The 20,476-nt window shown below is 35.5% G+C and overlaps 1 protein-coding gene across 2 annotated transcripts in view; it reads left to right on the top strand.

The window, feature by feature from the left end:
• The window catches only part of LOC145243663 (cilia- and flagella-associated protein 54-like), a 449,435-nt gene that overhangs the window by 166,489 nt on the left and 262,470 nt on the right, over window positions 1-20,476 (top strand). For both annotated transcript variants that reach the window (XR_013862929.1, XM_080106712.1), the window contains exons 30-33: window positions 2,625-2,669; window positions 7,064-7,120; window positions 12,591-12,656; window positions 16,628-16,675. Coding sequence is in view for 1 of the 2 variants with exons in the window: in XM_080106712.1 (XP_079962838.1) it covers window positions 2,625-2,669; window positions 7,064-7,120; window positions 12,591-12,656; window positions 16,628-16,675 (216 nt within the window). In the remaining variant the exon portion in view is untranslated. The remainder of the gene's footprint in view (window positions 1-2,624; window positions 2,670-7,063; window positions 7,121-12,590; window positions 12,657-16,627; window positions 16,676-20,476) is intronic.

The following is a 20,476-nucleotide window of genomic DNA, read 5'->3' as shown; positions in this document are numbered from 1 at the left end:
GTGAAATGATTGGTGGTCACTCATGAAGAAGCAGCAATGAAGAGAATAAAAAAACACATATAAATACTGCACACATGTAAAGGACGCAGTCAGTTTAAAGACTTTTATTTGTTACTAGTGGGGGAAGGGGCGGCTTTGCCTAGGTGTAAAATATGCTTAAATATGATATTTTGATTTTTCCAGATTTCGTATACATTATTATAGAGTTGTGATTTCAAAAGCTATCATCATCAGCTAGAATCGAAAGCAAAACTGTAGCATTCAAAGCTGGTGATGTTACCACTGTATCAACATGATGCGCATATGAACTGATTAAAAATTAAAAATAAACTAAGATGAATGTACAAAATGTACAACGATTTTTTTCAATTTCAACCTATTTTTGACCCCTTAAACACAATTTTAACCAGCGAACGACCCATAAAAGAATGGGCCGTAAAAAACCCAATCATTTGAGGCCCTTAACGCCGCTCTGCCACTTTTAGTTTCAGAGGAGATAGACTTTGAAAATATGGAGACAGACGGACAGACAAACATATAGCCGTTTATATATTAGATTAAAAATATTTCTGTTGTGTTTAATAGCTTTCTTAACAAAAAGTTAATGAAAAATCTGTTTTGTTAATTGGATGGGGTAAAGGCTGGTCTTTGTTGATAGAAATTTTCTTGCCCTTTATATAATAGATAGACTGGGGGTGGGGGTGGGGGCTTTGCCCGGCATAAAATATGCTTAAATATGATATTTTAATTTTTCCACATTCCCTATATATTATTATGGAGTCGTGATTTCAAAAGTAAAAAAAAAAAACGTTTTTAGGTGCCATCAGCTAGAATCGAAACCGAAACTGTAGCATTCAAAGCTGGTGACGTTACCACTGTACAAACGTGACACGAATATAAACCAATTAAAAATTAAAAAATAAAATAAGATAAATGTACAAAATGTATAACTATTTTTTCAATTTCGACCCTTTTTTGACCCCTTAAAAACTATTTTAACTGGCTAAAAATCCATAAAAGAACGGCTCATAAAAAATCCTATCATTTGAGGCACCTAGCGTTGCTCTGCCATTTTTAGTTTCGGAGGAGATAGAATTTGAAAATATGGAGACAGACAGACATATAGCCTTTTATATATTAGATTGTCAGCCGGGGATATATAGCGAGTATGGCATCAAAATGCTATATATCATATAATGGTTATATAAGAGGTGTATATTTGTGAAAACATGACCCATAAAAGAACGGACTGTAAAAAAAAAATCCAATCATTTTAGCCCCCTTGCACCACTCTGCCACTTTTAGTTTTGGAGGAGATAGACTTTGAAAATATGGAGACAGACGGACAGACAAACATATAGCCGTTTATATATTAGATTAAAAATGTTTCTGTTGTGTTTAATAGCTTTCTTAACAAAAAGTTAATGAAAAATCTGTTTTGTTAATTGGATGGGGTAAAGGCTGGTCTTTGTTGATAGAAATGTTCTTTATATATATATGATTTATTTTCACGAAGTTTAATATTTATTCCTGATTGATTAATCATGACTAGAGACAGCAGAGGAGTACTTATCCCCCACAGTCGCATCTATTTTTGCTTGCTACTCGGATGAAATTTAACAAGATAACATTTTTTAGGTAGCTGTTCTGTTGGCTTTTACACTCCTTCGTCCTTGACTTACTTTTGACTCAATGAGAAAGAAAGTGAGAGAGGTGGAAGATGGGGAAAAAGAAAAGGTGGCTGTCTAGAATTCTTCTTATATTAAAAAATAAAAATACAAACTTTTATGATATACGTACCTGTGATAGAACGAAAAGATTACCTTCTAAAAATCATGTAACCTGATGAAGTAGTTTTATTTTTATTAAAAAATGTTTTTTTTTAATGATTTAAACCAATTAATGAAAAATCATAGACATTACAAGGCTGGCCTCGCAATTTTTGTTTCTTTAAGATTACTACGCGGGATAGTTCCTCTTTGCTTACTCATAAAATTTTCTTATTTTAAAATAAAACTACTTGATTAATTTACATATTTTTTAGGAATATGACATTTTTGTTTTGGCATGGGTACATACATCATACAGATTTAAAAAAAATTTGTTTTTGTAATATGGAGGAATTCTCATTATCCCCAATCAATCTCTTTTATAGAGGAGACTTCATTGGTTTGGCCACATTGTTGTGTTCAACAACTCAGGAGAGTGCATCTACAAAGCAATAGCTGCAAAACCACTCTATGGTGTGCGGAGTCCCCCGGGAAACCAGCTGCAAATGTGCTTACATACTAACAAAACCAATGTTGAACCTTGCTCTGGTCCACAGGTCTACAGTGTTTGCTGCTAGTACCGGGATTATCTGCCCATTACTATCTTGGCTGCTGCAGATTGTTGTGTGTGGTCTGCATTCATCTGGGATGCTGTGTGTTCTTCAGGAGGAACCGGCTGAACCAATCTTGGATGAATGTCACCAAGTCAATCATCGCACACAACAAAATGCATTATCTTTGATTTTTTTTTTTTTTTTGGCATACTTAATAATTCTCCTTTCAAATAACAAATATTGACGCAGCAAAAAATTTATGTTTGTGTGTTTCTTATTTCTTTTCATGAAATCAACACAGTCTGGACAAAAATCGTCCGACAAAACGGCCAAAAAACAGAAAAAGGTCAGTCGTAATTCTTTCAATTATCTTTAGTTTATTTTTTCGAAATTGTGATCTGAACTAGTCACATTCTTCAATGGTCAACTTCATTAATGCATGTGAACTCTTCTAAATTATGTTTTGGAATTTTATTTTATATGAGTATTAATAAGTATTATTTAGATTACTGTTCTCATTTTCTGAGTGTTATTCTCACAACGTTTTAGTTCATGCAACTTCCAACCTCCTTCATGTCGAACTTTTGAAATCTTTATGGAGAACTTGGGAATCTGTATGGCATTTCGAACATAATCTTTTATTTAATCTACAGGAGAATCTTGCTCTCATTTCGTGAACCATTACCATGTAGAAGTCTTAAGTAGTTCCTAATTGTATTCTTATTTAAAGTAATTTTTGTCTAACATTTCCGATACATAGATGTAGAATTTGGTCTTTTATCTAAAAATTGCAGGAGAAAATTGACAGATTTGCCGGTCACTGCTAGAAAGCTAAGGATGAAATCGTCTGCGATGTTCTTTTGTGGATGCCAAAGCAAGGATGTGATTTGGTGAGGAGACCACACAGAATTTACATCAAGCAACTAACAGAGAACTCACAATGCACCTGTTGTAATAGAAGATAGAGCGAGATTGATGAGAGTTTGGAAGATCCATGATGTCATCACGACAAGATGATGATGAAGGCCTAAGTCCTCAAGCTAGATTAACTTGCATGTTCATCTATGTAGCTTTCACATCATACATTGTAGAGAATGAAGTAAATATACAAATCATTTTCATTTGTGCAGAGTTAAGTCCCTTGGCTTTATACTGGGCAACGTTAGAGAATGCATTTTCACACAAACAAGGCATATTGTTATGCCATGGCAGAAGGCAGCCTGTAATCCTGTCCAGCACTACTTTCTATGTGTATGCACAGTTGATCTCTACATCTAGATGTTATTTCATTCATCTGCAACCTAGAGAGCCGGTGGATGGGAGTTCTTATCTCCACACTAGGAAACAAAATTACACAGAGATGGAACTAAATATGTGAATTAGCAAGATGAAAGTCAAATCTCCGTACCAAGAAGAAATTTCTTTAAAGTAATTGTTGTGCAACGTTGTCCAGGTACCAACACATGTGTAAACTTTCAGTCACAAACGAGACCAAGACAAAGAACAGGAAATAAATTTAAGTCGCTTTTTCTTTGTAACAACAACATTTATTTCCTTATTGTTATGACTGTGACGTAACTCAAGCGATCATTCCTCTAACGAGATCTCGAATGTTATTCTCGTTCTGTGCTCGACGTCTCTCTCTCTCTCTCTCTCTCTCTCTCTCTCTCTCTCTCTCTCCCATAGTCTTTTTTTCTTTACTAGTGACGTCATTTCACATGCATTTACATCCACTCATCCACGCTATGTTACAGTCGTATTATTTCTGGAAGTATCACCTGGTCTTTTACCAAAATATTGCAGAAAAAAAATGACAATGCGTACAAAAGAATGTTAAGAGATCCTGTTAACATCTCTTTATGGCAGAACCCCCCCCCCCCATGTGGGACCAACACTACAGCCACCTTCCTCGGATTTCAGAAGAATTAGATATGCTGGTCAATGTTAGAAGGCTAACAATGAAATTGTCAGCTATGTCTTTTTGTGGATGCCAAAGCAGGGATGTGCTTTAGTGAGGAGACCGCAAGCAACTAACAGAGGAGTCACAATGCACCTGCTGTAACAGAAGATAGAGCGAGATTGTATGAGAGTTTGGATGATCCATGATGTCATCACGACAAGATGATGATGAAAGCCTAAGTACTCGAACTAGATTAACTTGCATGTTCATCTATGCAGCTTTCAAATCATACAGAGAGTAAAGCAATGTGTCAGGGCATCAACTACAACCACTGGGGTGGGGTAGAAAAGGGCATTAATTTTTTTTTTTTTCATACTGAAAATATCAACTGATATGTTTTAAAGGAGATAGAAAGACATTTATTGATGAAACTAAAGTCTTCTACCTACTCTACTGATGAATCGTTTGAAGCATGGCAGAAGATACATTTTACAAGTGAAGGGGAAAGAGAGACAATACAAAACAAAATTTAATTTTTGACTTGTCCTTTTATTTTTTGACTCGTCCTTTTAATTTTTTTAATCATCTTTTTTAATTTTGGATTCATCCTTTTAGTTTTTGATTAATTATTTTAATTTTTGACTCGTCCCTATAATTTTTGTACTCGTCCCTTTAATTTTGACTCGTCCCTATAATTTTTGACTCGTCCCTTTAATTTTTGACTCGTCCCTTTAATTTTTGACTCATCCCCATAATATTTGACTCATCATTATAATTTTTGACTCATCCTTATAATTTTTGACTCGTCCTTATAATTTTTGACTCGTCCTTATAATTTTTGACTCATCCCCATAATTTTTTACCCGTCCCTTTAATTTTTGACTCATCCTTTTAAGTTTTGACTCGTCCTTATAATTTTTGACTTATCCTTGTAATTTTTTACTAAAACTTTTCAAGTTTTAACTTACTTTTGTAATTTGACTTTAAAGTAATAAAGGTTTATTCATCCCTAAAAATTTTCACGCGAAAAAGTGAAAGCTAAATAAAACTGCTAGTGTTTATCTCCTTTACCGCGGGAAGCTGTGACATGAGTTCATAACATGGGGATTTGAAAAGCCAGCGTTCCCAAAAAAGGAGAACTCTGACCTACACACGGGGTACCTCAGATGATTATCTTCTCAAAGAAAGAAGGTAAAACCTGGGAATATGGACCTCCTAGAGCTACACCAAACCATATGTCAGCTTAATAGAAAAAAAGGTTACCTAACCCAAATAGTGTAAACTCTGTCAGACTGAGTGTTGAGGATATAAGGTCAGGTGATAGCAGGCATAAATAAGATAAAGACTTATTTTCTTTCACGAATCAATGTCCCTGCTAAGCAATTTGATCACACACTGACCAATCAACTTGCAGGTTGCATTGATTCCATCTCTCCACTGAGGGGCTTCTTTAGCCCCTTTTGGAATCACAACGGTCAGTAGAGAGAACCCAGGACAAATTAAAGAAAAGAATCCTCCCCCCTCTCTCTCTCTACTGGATGCTCAGCATTAACGATCTTCATCTGATGATAACTGCTGGCTAACCGTTGACAGCCCAAAGAACTTTCAACTTTTTTTCTTTTTCACTCAGACACGGTCTAACTTTCTGTCACTGAAATAAACCCTTTTCTTATTTTAAAAGCAGTTTTGTTTTTCCTTCCGTGTTATGTTTTGGAGTGACAACCTTGGTTGACATGAGTGCCTCTAACAATGGAGGCCTGAACAGACCAGGTCTCATGTATGATATGAAAAGAAACTGAACTCTTAGAGAGATATCAATCATACCAGTTATTATAGGTGCCACAGGGCTTATGAAGAAGAACCTGAAGTCATACGTAAGTGATATTCCTGGTGAACCAAGTGCAAAAGAAATCCAGACAATTACACTTAAGGGAACAACGAGGATACTAAAAAGAGCTCTCGGCTGGTTTCATTAAAAAGCAGGGCAATGTGGGCAGCTGGTTTGGCTGCTACATACCTAATGTTACAATCTTCAAAGGAACAAAATTTAAAAAAAAATAAAAAATAAAAAAATAGACAGAGAGCTGCATCTCTAAAATGGTTGATCCTTAGATTGAATTTAATAAGATCTGTTAAATTTCATATGGGTGAGGTTTTGCTTTTAAGCTGCCAGCATTCACCCATCGTTTTACTGACACCTACCTTGATCCTTCCCTCTCGTTTTTACAAATGCATGTTTTTTTTTGTTTGTTTGTTTGTTTTTAAATAAAAATTACTTTTTTTCTGATGAAGGTTGCACAGAATAAAATGCGTTATCTTCGATATGTTTTTTGTTATCTATATTATATTTTTTTAGTCTGCGTGTCCGTTCCACTTTTTCTTTCAAAACTACTGGACCGATCTAGCTCTCACTTTGTATGAACCTTTATTATGATAAGGTGCAGAAAACTTAGTGTTCGATGTAGAGTTAGGAATTAATAGGGATTAGTCACCACAATACCACATTTACTCTAGAATTGTTTACTAAGAAAAAAATGAGTTGATCTGACTGAAATTTTGTATAGACCTTTGTTATGATAAGGTGCAGCGAACGAATTGTTATGGTATTCGTTCGATGCACAATTGAGAATTAATATGATTATTATTTAATGCAAAAATAAGCACAAAATTAGCCATATTCGGCCATCAATTTGGCATAAAGCACACATTCTAAATCAATAAGTTAAAACTTTTGCCTGTTTTAACGAGCTAAAGCTTCTAGTATTTAATAATTTTCCTTTCAAATAACGAATATTGGCTCTGCAAGAAGATTTCATACAATTTTTCAATTTCTTTCAAAGGAAAATACATCACCCGAAAAAAAGCCATCAGAAACGACAGCCAAAAAAAACAAAAAGGTCAGCTGTAATTTTCTTTTTTCATTGTTTGATAGATATAATACTTTTTACATTTTATGACTGATTCACTGCTTACCAAGGCTCAAAAGCCACTCGAGGCTAAGGATTAATGCGTTTATCAAAACGATAATAAGACAATCACTTTGAGAGGATTTAAGACAATGGTTTAAACTAGGCAGAATTTGATCCTTTAAGAGGACAGCTCGACAAGTATTTTGAATACAAAATGGTAATTTTTAAGTCCAATGTTAATTGAACTTAAAAATTACCATTTCGTAGTCATTTGGGAAGCAGCCCTGTGATATTGTGCTCCAGGTGGATGAGGAATTGAGGTAAAGCACTATCCATATTCGTTATATTTGAAGTTTGGTTTTTTTTTTTTTTTTTTTTTTGTTTTTTTACAGTGATCACCACTTATCAAGGCCCGGAAGCCACTCAGGGATAAGGGTTATTTCAAGTACATTACGTTAGTGTGGACATTTGATGAAGTGTTTACTTAAGGGGGCGGTTCATTAGGAATTTGTTAACGTTGGACTTGAAGACATCCCTCTGACTCGTAGATAAAATAACTAGATGACAGACGACAGAAAATATATTTCGGCACCATTAAAAAGGAATTAAAGACAGCTAAGCGTCAATCTTTGCAAAAAGAGGGACACCATGCATCTTTGTAGATTTCATCCTGTGCTCGTGAGTTAGAAAAGCCAAAAACGGAACATGGTGTTCTGTACAATTCTTGAAAGCTTACGTGGGAAACAAGAACTCGTCACACAAATTGTATTCATACGCCAATACATCCTATTGGTCAATGGGCCAATTACTCAGTGGTACTTGTGTATTTACATCCAGAGAAAACTGAAATTGCAAAAAAACTCGTAAACAGATACCCCCTCCCCTAAAACACACACACACACACACACACACACACACACACACACACACACACACACACACAATGTGATGATACCAGCCTTGGTTGACACCACACAAAGTAGTTGTTGAGAATCAAGTATAATCGAAAGGCCAAAGTGGAAGAGCACTAATGAAACCTCTACTGGAAGGATACGCAGACTATTGGGACCTTGAGAAAACTTTTTGGCACTCAAATCCGAAAGAAGGCCAATGATCATTGACAGTGAGAAATCAATGGCAATCGGCCATTGCGGCAAGGCAGAATCAATTGCAATGGTTATCAAAAGAGGTGGAGAGTACTGAAAATCTGAGGAGGCTTGTTATCAATCGCATTCCAGGGAACACCACTGGTGTTATGTTTATGCATGAGCAATCACTAATGACAATCTGTCTGAGACTTATTTTTTACCTATACAAGCAGAATGTCTTTATATTATTTGTATTGATCGGACTATTGTTCTCATCTTGAGTTTTATTAGTGCAAAGTTTCGGTCGGATTGTCGTTCGACCTTCATCAGGCATGTCGGTTGTTGTTTGGAAAAGAAAGGAGAAAAGTTACTGGCTCCACAGATATTTTCGTATTTCTGTGAGTTTGTCTCTATATTAAAGTCATTGTTTCGAATTTGTGAGAAAAAAATTGGTTGGCAACTCTAATAAAGATCGACAGGGGGATTATCTCCCTTCCATCACCAAAATTTTAAGGGTGTACAATGTTTGGAATTTTCTACAATTAGAGGCTCCCAAATGTTACTAAATTCCAGGCTTAGTTTACTTAGTAATTTTTCTATTTTTTTGTTTTGCCTCCTTGAGTCACCTGACCCCACACCCATCCCCACCTTGTATCGTTGCTAATTATTTTGATCTCGTTCCACAAAGAAAAAGATGTATCTTATAGAACTCAGGAGTCGTTTTGTCAAACTCAGGCATCTGCACAGAAATTCAAATGGAAATTTTTATTTAATCCACAAGGATAGCATGTTCTCATTCTGTAAGCCATGACTGGGTAAAAGTGGTAGTAGGAAGGCAGGCTCGAACCTGTACCGTGAAGAAGGAAAAGAACGGGGAAAAACGTGACGTCTTTGCTGTTACGACCACTGCCAAACCTGAAGTGACATAAGTTTAAATTAAGGCTAGACAATCGAAAAGACGGGATGACTTTCGAAAATATCAGTGAAAAAAGCGACCCCTCCCTGTAGAAAAGTGCCCAGTCGAGGGTGAACATATTAACGTTTTTAACCAATTTTTCGGTATTTGTCGTCTGAAGGGTCAAGCTTCAAAACGATACTTATCTTGTGAAAATCCGTCGCCTCTGTCGAAAGTTTTAGGCAGGCATGCAAACATACATATATACATTTATATATTGGTAGCTCAAATTTTCGACCCAAACCGATTAAAAAGCTTGCCCTATTTCTGAATACCCTTTATGTAAAATTTCAAATGTTTAGACCAGCAATTGTCTGAGTAATTTGGTAGAGGCCACAGAGGTCAAATTTTTTTTAACTTTAACCCCTATTATGACCCCTTAACATTTATTGTTTTTGGCTCAAATCAAGTTATTAAGTTAGATCCATGTCCAAGGAACCTATATCTAAAATTTAAATTGTTTATACCCAAAATTGGCCGAGGAGTTTGGTAGAGTTCTCAAAGATCAAATCGTTGAACTTTGACCTCTTAACAGCCAAATTTCTGGCTGGAAACGGATTACAAAGATTTTCCCAAATCTCTATACCCTGTATATTAAATTTCGAGTCTGTAGACTGATAATTGACAGAGTTATTGTGTCAGGAAATGTACACACACACACACACACACACAAAGACAGATGCTTTCACTTTTATGGATGTACTAGCATGGGTGCCCGGCGTTGCCCGGGTGTTTGTAATTTATGTTGAGCAAAAAAAAAAAGTGGTAGTTGGAAAGCAAGCTCGAACCCGTACCGCAAAGGAGGAAAAGAACAGGAAAAAAAACGTGACGTCTTTGCTGTTACGACCACCTCCAAACCGAAAGTGACGTAGGTTTAAATTAAGGCTAGACAATCGAAAAGAGAGAATGCCTTTCGAAAATATCGGCGAAAAAAGCAACCCCTCCCTGTAGAAAAGTGCCCAGTTGGGGATGAAGATATTAATGTTTTTAGCCAATTTTTCGATATTTGTCGTCTGAAAGGTCGAACTTCAAAACGATACTTATCTTGTGAAAATCCGTCGCCACTGTCGAAGGTTTTAGGCAGACATGCAAACATACATACATACATACATACATACATACATACATTTATATATTGGTAACTAAAAATTTTCGACCCAAACCGATTAAAAACCTTGCCCTATTTCTGAATACCCTTTATGTAAAATTTCAAAAGTTTAGACCAAAAAGTGTCTGAGTAATTTGGTACAAACCGAAGAGGTAAATTTTTTTTTAACTTTGACCCCTATTATGACCCCTTAACATTTATTGTTTTTGGCTCAAATCAAGTTATTAAGTTAGATCCATGTCCAAGGAACCTATATCTAAAATTTAAATTGTTTATACCCAAAATTGGCCGAGGAGTTTGGTAGAGTTCTCAAAGATCAAATCGTTGAACTTTGACCTCTTAACAGCCAAATTTCTGGCTGGAAACGGATTACAAAGATTTTCCAAAATCTCTATACCCTGTATATCAAGTTTCGAGTCTGTAGACTGAAAATTGACAGAGTTATTGTATCGGGAAATGTACACAGACAGACAGACAGACAGACAGACAGACAGACACACACACACACACACACACACACACACACACACACACACACACACACTTTTACTTTTATAGATATATTAGCATGGGTTCCCGGCGTTGCCCGGGTGTTTGGAGGTGTATGCTGAGCAAAAAAAAAAGAAAAAAGAAACAATCAATTTTTTAAAACTTAACCCCTATTATGACCCCTTACAATTTATTGTTTTGGGCTCAAATTAAGTTACTAAGTTAGATCCATGTCCAAGGAATCTATAGCTAAAATTTCAAGTGTTTAGACCCAAATGTGTCGGAGGAGTTTAGTAGAGTTCTCAAAGGTCAAATCGTTGAACTTTGATCTCTTAACAGCCAAATTTCTGGCCGAAACCCGATCACATCGATTTTCCCAAAATCACAGTACCCTATATATCAAATTTCGCGTCTGTAGACTAAAAATTGACAGAGTTATTGCATAGAGAAATGTACACAGACAGACACACACACGTTCACTTTTATAGATATATAGATATAAATTTTTCATACGTTTTCATAATCTATATATATTAATTCGTATTCCTGTCTGTTTTGTTTGTTTGTTCACAATTTGATTAATATACACAAAAGAGCCATTACTTTATTATTTCATTTATTTCTATATATAGCATGATTCTTGCAAAATATACAATTAAGAGATCACCTCATTTGTATATAACAGTGAGAAAAATCGAGTTTACTAAATAGCTGTATGTTAGTTAATATTTCTAGCGAGAGAATTGTTTTAAGTGTTCTATTTAAGTTTATGTAATCAACTTTAAATAACAAGTATATTGATAATATATTTAATTTATTTGGAATTATTATTTCCGACATCGATTTTTTTAGAAATAGAGTTATTTCCCCTGTAAGCTTCTAAACATAAAAAATAAAAACTTTTCATCAAATAATTTGCCTAATTTCTAGTGTGAAAAAAAAAAAAATCCGTGTAGACAGAAAAATGTTTTGCTTTTGTTAAAATATATATTAAAAAAAAAACAACAAAATAAAAAACAAATAAAAAAAAAACACTTATAAATAAACTGAAAGGATTTAATTTGTGTGAAAGGAATTCCAATATTTTCTTAAAGTTCACTTAAATGTCACATGCGCGTTATTGTTTATAAATATTTTTTTCCGTCTATGAGGTGATCAGTCATCGTGATGCAGTGGATAAAAACTTTTTGCAAATTACCTCCTCCTTTCTTTCGCATTTCAGTTTCTGGCCTGCCTACGCGGCTAATTTATTTATTTTTTATTTTTAAGTTCGCTTGAGCACTCGCTGCTATTTTTATTGAAACAAAAGTTGTTTTGATTCATTTATTTTTTTGGGGGGGAGGTCCAACGCATGGGCAACAAAAAGTGCTTAATATCTGGAGAATATCTTCTCCTCTTTGTATCTCTTCTGCCGAAATATCTGGTGCAGAGAATATCACATACTTGTTTTTTTGCTTTTTTTTTTTTTTTTTTTTTTTTTTTTTTTTTTTTTTTTGAATGATTACATTCACATCCATTTTTATGCGTCCTTTTATTTTTGAAATTGTTGTGGGGTCATCGACGTTGTCCACGATGAAAATGATCAATATTCTTAGCATAGTAGGCGTGTTCCAAATGGAAATTCATGTCGACCCGGGCAACGCTGGGTACCCATGCTAGTTTTTAATAATTTTTCATAATTTTTCATAATTTTGGATAATTTAAATAATTTTTTATAATTTTTTATAATTTTTCAGAATTTTTTTTGAAAATAACAAATACTGATTCAGCAAAGAATTTTAAATGTTTTGTTTTTTCTTTTTCTTCTTTATGCTGAAGGAATCTCCACAGCCTAAGCAGAAATCGCCCGAAAAAATAGACAAATTTAACAGAAAAAAGAAAAGGGTTAGTCATACTTTTCTTTCAATTTTTGATGTTTGTTTACTTTCGGGAATTATGATTTGAACTGGTCGTCTGGCCTTTATTTTAATGGTGAAAAATTCAAAAAGGCCTCCAAAGGGAGATACCATTTCAACTTATTTTTAGATTTTTTAAAATTGATTTTAACACAGATTTCTTTTTTTTTTTTTTATCACTTTTTATTAGATTTTTGTCAAAATTTATTTCATCAAAGATTTTACTACTTCTGCATAATAGTAGGATTTTAAACAAATGCATTTCAAGAAAAAACACTATTACATACTTTGGTCTGAAATATTACCTAAGACAAAATAAGTTACTCTTCTGTTATTAAACACTTAAAAATATAGTACAAACCTATTTGTATGCAATCTGTAGAGTTCCATGCAGACAATAGCCCCTTTTTTCTTTATATGCTTGTGGTATTGTCACCTAATATGCAAATGAGATGTTGGTTGGATATAAAAAGCCTGATTTTTCATAGACTGAGTTGATTTTAGATTTGGATGCCAGCCTAGCAAATGTTGTCAGCAGTGTGTGGTGTTTTAGAGTTGAGCTTTGACAGCAAAGCGTCGAGATTTGGAGTAGCGAGTTTTTTGGCAGAAGTGTGTTGAATTTAACACTTGATAGCTTTAACCACAAGCTATTTCAGCATGACAAGATCATGGAATTAGGACAAGTAAGATTGGAAAAGGATGTGATGCCGCCTTTTAGTGGAGAAGCTGGTGTGGTCATGTGGATCAAAAATGTACAATTAGTAGCTAAGCTTTTTCTCAGTGGAGATGCACTGACTCTATCTTGGGAGGAACAATTAGATGCGGAACAATTAGAAATGAGACTAGTGATGGCATTCACCAAAAGACCTTTTAAAACATGAAAAGCTAAAAGGATTCAAGTAAACAGAAGAGTCAGTTGATGTTTATGCCAATACAATCAAAAGATTGGTTGGATTAGCAGGATACCTAGGAATAGGGGTGGATCATACAGACAAACTTGCTTTCATCACGGGATTTCCAGACAATGTATCTGTAGCTCTACAACAGTTACCTTATGTAGAGAGAATGGACGTTAGCACGACTTTTAATTAGCAAAAGAATTCAAAAGCTTGGAATAGTGGCAGACAGGTTAGGGTGAGGAATAAACAGAGAAATATGGAATCAACAAGCATTCAGTGTTTCAGATGTCGAGGACCGCACTTCATAAAAGATTGTAAGGAGATACCTAGGGTAAGGTGCTACAACTGTGGAAATTTTGGCCATATTTGAAGATATTGTCCTCAGAGTCAGGCAAACGAGCAGGGGGGGGGCCTCTGCGCCAGTAGCTACTCTAACAACAGAATAAAGACATGTAGTCCATGTAGACGATGAAGATGTAAATGCTGTGCCAGAGGGCAATGAATGTGAACCAGTGGTAATGCACAGACCACAGAGAGTCCGTACTGAGCCAATTTGGGTATGGGATTATGCAATGTAAAATGATCTTCAATGATAATGGAGTGGGAGTGTGTGGTCTGAAATGCTACCAAAGGCAAAATACGTTGCCATTCTGTAATCAAGCATTTAACAAATTTGTACAAACCTGTTTGTGTGCAGTCTGTAGAGTTCTATGTAGACAAAAAGAACGAAGAAAAAAAATGCAGCCTTTTTTCTTTATATGCTTGCAATATTGTCACCTAATATGCAAATGAGATGCTTCCAGTTGGATATAAAAAGCTTGATTTTTCAGAGACTGGGTTGATTTTGGATTTGGATGTCAGAGTAACAAGTGTTGTCGGCAGTGCATTGAGATTTGAAGTAGCGAGTTTTTTGGCAGCAGTGTGCCGAATTTAACGCTTGATTGTTTTAACCACATATATGCATCATGTTGAAATGAGTATAAATTCCAAAATGGGAAAAATATACTTTATGGAAGGGTCATATGGAAAGGGAATCTCCCATAAGATTCAAATCTTAGTACACTTGTGAACACAAGTAAATAAGGCTTAACGTTGGTGGAAACGGATTGAGAAAATAATCAAAATGCAAATAAGAAGTTAGATAAGCATAAATGAAATGCAGTTTGGTTTATGCTTGAGCAAAATACCACTAATGCTATATTTATTCTGAGACAAATGCAAGAAATGTTTCTTGGTAAGAAAAAGAACCTGTATTTTGCTTTTGTGAATTTGGAGAAAGCTTTTAATAGAATAGCAAGAGATGTTACTTACTCTCTGCACTCCCAACTCTTGCAATCACACCAGCATCAACTCCTCCATCTCTCAACCTATTCCACTGTGTTTCTTGTGTACTCAAACCAGTGTTAAATGTTAAATATACAAGAATAATGCCTTTATATTATTTGTATTGATCAGACTATTGTTCTCATCTTGAGTTTTATTAGTGCAAAGTTTCGGTCGGATTGTCGTTCGACCTTCATCAGACATGTCGGTTGTTGTTTGGAAAAGAAAGGAGAAAAGTTACTGGCTCTGTAGATATTTTCGTATTTCTGTGAGTTAGTCTCTATTTTATGGTCATTGTTTCGAATTTGTGTGAAAAAAATTGGTTGGCAACTCTAATAAAGATCGACAGAAGGATTATCTCCACTGTGCTTGTTTGTTAAATATTAAATATGCAAGAAGAATGTTTAAGTCTGTTAAAGGCTAGTGTACGTTAGACTTTTTGTAGGTCCCGTTTGCTGTTTTGTTGGAGTCAGGATACTGCGAGTACCATTATCCAGTTTTATTTACTACATTTTTCCATCTTTCTTTCAGTTAGTAAATGTTTTTTTTTTCATTCTTTCTTTCTCCTCCTATTTCTTCCTCTCTTTGGTTCTTTCCTTCTTCATGTACTCCTTCTTACTGCAATGCCACTGCAACCAAATAGTGGTCTCTTTTATCTTCCAAACTATTTACCCACAATGCCCTGGTGCTACCTATAATATCTTCAACCTGGTTCCAAACTGTTGAGTTTAACTTCAGTCTTAGCACTCAGACTTGTAGTTAATTTACTCTGCTTCAGCTTGTTCAAAGGGTAGGGGAGTCCACCATCAAATTAGCACCACTCAACTGTCTCCCATCAAATGTCACACCCCTGGGAGCGAGGGCTTCCATATGATATTGAGTCAGGTACAGGCAAAAAAAAAAGAAAACAAATACCTGTATCCTCATTAGGCCTTCTGTGCATACAGTTAGCGACTGGAGTTAGAATGGCAGAGGTTCGAAAGGCTAGAAGAAAGCAGGAGTCCCTATTTCAGCTTAACACGGGGTGAGTGGGTATACGTCAGTCAAAATTCTTACATGTCTTTGTACATGACCGACTAGTTTCTTGCTATGGCGATTAGTCTTCTCCTCCAATCCTCTTTGTTTTTATACGGCATGCACACGACCATAACATACCAGATAAGGCTGTCTGAAGATACCGGCTTTCTGACCTAAAATGGACGAAACATTAATATTATTGTTTTTTTTTTGTCCCTTTGCAAAACTCAAACATTTTCTGTAAAGTTAAACAGAAAATCAATATTTTTCCTCTACAAAACAACCAAACCAAACACTATAAATATTTGAAGCATTAAAAATCTTTTAACAAAATGACCAGATTCGGTATTAAATAATTTGAAAAAGCTTGATATGCCGTAAAACAAAACAATCAAACCAACCTTCATGAATAAATATTTGAAAATATAAAGAATTTGAAGCATGAAACCTTTTTTTCCAAAATTACTGGATTCAGCATTAAATAACTCAAAAAAGGTTGCTATGCCATAAACCAAAACAACCAACACACCCAAACAACTAATTACCCACAATGCGTCACACCTCCTTTCATTCAAAACATTCTCTCTTCTTCATAGTTTCTGATTTTTTTTTTTCACTTAAGCAAAGATCTAGCGATGTACATTTTCTTTTTTGTTTACCACAATTATTAACTTTTTACACAAACTTTTAATGTTATTCGTTTTTTTTATTTCTTTAATAGCGATTATTTCCAAATGACACACTTGAAGTTGAGCAGGCCAAAATAGAGGTAAGTCAGATGATTATATTTTTTTTTGATGAGACATTTTTTTACATATAAAACATGAAAATTGTCTGTGCGTCTGTCTAACCACTTTTCACACTTTCCATATCCAACAAAAACCAAAACTGAATACTAATTGTAAGTAACCGTATCCAAAGTTCTAATCATAGGGGAAAAATGTTAAACTAGCATTTTCTCCTTCTTCGTAATTGATCAATTTTTAATTCAAATAATGGACCTTGATTTTAAAACCGATCAAGTGCATGAGAGATAATTAATTCTTTTTAATTATGTAAAAAAAAATGTAGCAGTAGGAGTCACATTGTAGTATTAGGAATCCCAGATTAAATGCTATATAGGTAGTTTTAGAAATAGAAAAATATAAGCATATTTTGTTTCCTATTACCGATTTAGCAGGGTCAGAAAAGGTTAGGTTTGACAGGCATCAGACCAAGTCACCTTTAACGACCTAGATAGAATGCACCGGAAATTAGGGGTGACACGGCATTGTGGTCGTAGGCTTCCAGTTGACGACCACATGTGGAGAGTTGGTCTAGGCAGCAGATGAAGCAGACGGGAAATTGGGTCCCTCCCAACAATCAGGGTCCGAGATGATAGGCTTGCCTTGAATAAAAGATTGAAGCTTCAGTCCATCTTGTTGTTCATTAATGAATCTGTCTGCAGCGACCACTCCCCAACGAGATGGCAGACCAGCGACCAGAAGATATCATCCGCTGGCCAAGGCAACCAGGTATGTTCACATTACATTACGCATACATATCTTGGAAACCTTCCAAGGCAAAAAAGAACTGTGTAAGAATAAGAACGAACACACACACACACACACACACACACACACACACACACACATATAGCAGTGAACTATACGTAAGAGCATACACACCCACACACGTATAATAGTAAGAACAGTGATAAACGTAAACAAAACGTAAAAGTACTCGTAACAAGAAAACGGAGACGTAAAAGAATTAGTAATAAACGATTAAGAACTAATAGAAAGTAATAAATAAGAACACAAACACCCTTTTACAACATAACACGTATGCAAATGACCGAACCAGTGCATGAAGTGACGTCACAGCGAAGGAAGAGAAGGGAAAGAAAAAAAGACAAGAAATGGACACACGTAAACAGCAGCAGGTGACAGTGAACATTCGTGGGCAGCAGAGGACCAGAAAAGCACATGCTGGTGAAAGATGAACGTGTGCCCCATGGCAGCAAGAGACCTTTAAGTCCATGTTGAGATTATCAGGATTTTGTTTAGTACATGGCAGACGAGATGAAGTAAGAGACTTTTCAAATAATATGCAATGCGTTGTTGGAAAGCACCAGTAATAAATTTCTTCCTTTTGTTTGTTTCCTTGCAACTGTCTCAGACACAACGTGTTGGCTCTGAGTGTTAACTTGTAAAGATACTGTTAAAAAAGAATTACAATCATATGAGAAAGACATTTTCTTTTTTAAACACTTGTTTCTACACATTAATATTTGTAAATTTATTCAAAGTTTTAAATATATATCGATAAACACTAAGTATGCAAAATGAAAACCAAAGTTTAGAAGTTGAACACAATATTTTTTTTTTTTTATAACTTTAACATTCATGATTATTTCCATCCACACAGTTATAGACACATCAATACAGCTGGTCTAATTACTAAGCAACCTTTAGCAATTATAGCTGTGTCTAAGGAAGACATTTCTTTTTTCCTCTTTTTAAATTTCACATGGATTACGTGGGCTATTTGCAACCTATTCACAGAGCATCTTATCGTTAATTCTTTACCGCAAGGATTTCAAATATATTTAGGTAAGTGGCTATATACCGTAAAGAGGTGCAGCTTCTGAAGTGTTTCCACCAATGATGCCTCCATTCCATCATGGGCATCACGTGGCAGGACTACATCACCAACAATGAAGTTCAGGAGAGAGCGCATGTCACCACCATTAAGGCCATGCTTCTGACCAGACTTCGCTGGATGGGACACCTGTATCAAATGGAGGGCACAAGATTGCCCAAAGTCATGTTCTATGAAGAATTGAGTCAGGGCAAATGGGACAGAGGCACTCCACGTATGTGCTAAAGGATCAGCTGCACTTAACATCCTGGAGAAAGGGAAGGTAGGGCCAAATACAAGGACAGTTGGAAGGCTTTGTCAAAGCAAGGCACTGTGGCTTTCGAGATCAACAGAAGGGTGCAGAGGACAAACATAGAAAGAGGAAAGTGCCATCTGCCCAAAGCCCCCTGTTCTAAGGGATTCCCATAACATGAATGTCACAGAGTGTGCATGTCGAGGATTGGTCTGCACAGTCACCAGAGAGCAAGCTGCCAAAGATAATCTTCCCACTGATCCTCACATCCAAGGAACCAGCCAAGATAAGATGCATATTAGTTCGGGGAGATAAACGTTCATGCCTTGCACAGTTTCAGGTCGACTTTGGGCAAGGTGTAGCATCTATTAGTCTTCCTCTGATATTCTGGTGGGTTATCGTATAGAGGGATAGATGAAGTTCCTCAGTTGTGGTCAAGGCAACACATCTAGGGAAGAGGGGCCTCGATTAAAAAAATTGAACTAAACAGAAGGAACCCATTTGTCCTATATGGAAATCTTCTAGTGATGGTGTCACCAAAAAAAAAAACCTACTTCGAATTTTTCAAGAGCCAGCATGGAAGTAGTAAGGCCCAGAAAACTGTTATGAAAATGCTTTATGTTGGTGTGCAATCTTGTCTAACCAGAGATAACAAAACATAATAATCTCCTAATGATGAATGGAATTTTATAATGTTACTTTTAAGTTTTTAAAAAAAATTGTAAAACCAGCATATGTCATCTAGTGTTAAGGTTGTCGTAGTTCTAGTGAAAGAAAGATGAAGAATTAGCAAACTGAAAAGAGAAAATGTTATGATATTTACATAATTACCTCGTAAGTATGATCTGACACAAGGTCAAAAGGTGGGGAGAGTAAGCTAGAACCCCTAAAGAGGAACTTTAGCCTCTTAAAAATTTCCTTGAGAAACCTTATCAGCATTCCCCGATTGGGACGCTGGGTCCTGGATATGACCTTAAACTATATCCAGTGGTGAGGCCCCAGCTTGCGGGCTTTGGGGAGTGTGGAGCCACCCTTTAATTGCCATTGCTCCCAGATCCACTCTGATTCGGAATGGTAGTACCTGTTATGGTTCCAACTATGGGTTAAATAGAAACCGACTTGAAAATAACAAATATATTCTATTAAAAAAATTGTCTTCAAAATCTTTGGATTCGGCATTAAATAACCTGAAAAGTGTTAATATGCTGTAAAACAAAAACAACCAAACTAAACCGATCGGGACGCCTCAGGCAGTTAGCAATAAACTAACTACTCCCTAAAGAGGCAAAACAAAGCCTGGGAGGGTAGATTACCTACTTCAGCCCAACAGATTAAAGACCACTGAGATGGACGAGTCTCTATCAGACTGATTGACAAGAAAGTATTCTCAACTAATGAATACCAATGTTACATGGTTAAATGTGAACAACAGATTAATTTAAATATAATCTTTCATCTACATACAATAACAAAATAACATTTAACAAAAACGAAAAACAAATAAAATCTGTCTGAAGCTAACAATGAAGTCGGAAAACGTAGTGACAGGAAGGCAAATGAGGGCATTAGGAAGAGGCCAAAGTACCCTGAGTAGTTTAATTATTCACATTAAAAAATGTTAAATTTTTAAATTTATGATGTCTTTGGTCAAAGAAATATTTCCAAAGAAGTTATCTTTTTTTTACAGGAGGTTTA

The sequence above is a fragment of the Euprymna scolopes genome, chromosome 22, assembly GCF_053919585.1.
Source record: "Euprymna scolopes isolate OS-2025 chromosome 22, ASM5391958v1, whole genome shotgun sequence".
Lineage (NCBI taxonomy): Eukaryota > Metazoa > Mollusca > Cephalopoda > Sepiida > Sepiolidae > Euprymna > Euprymna scolopes.
The sequence above is the reverse complement of the archived record's forward strand: the minus strand, read 5'-3'. Positions and strand labels throughout refer to the sequence as shown.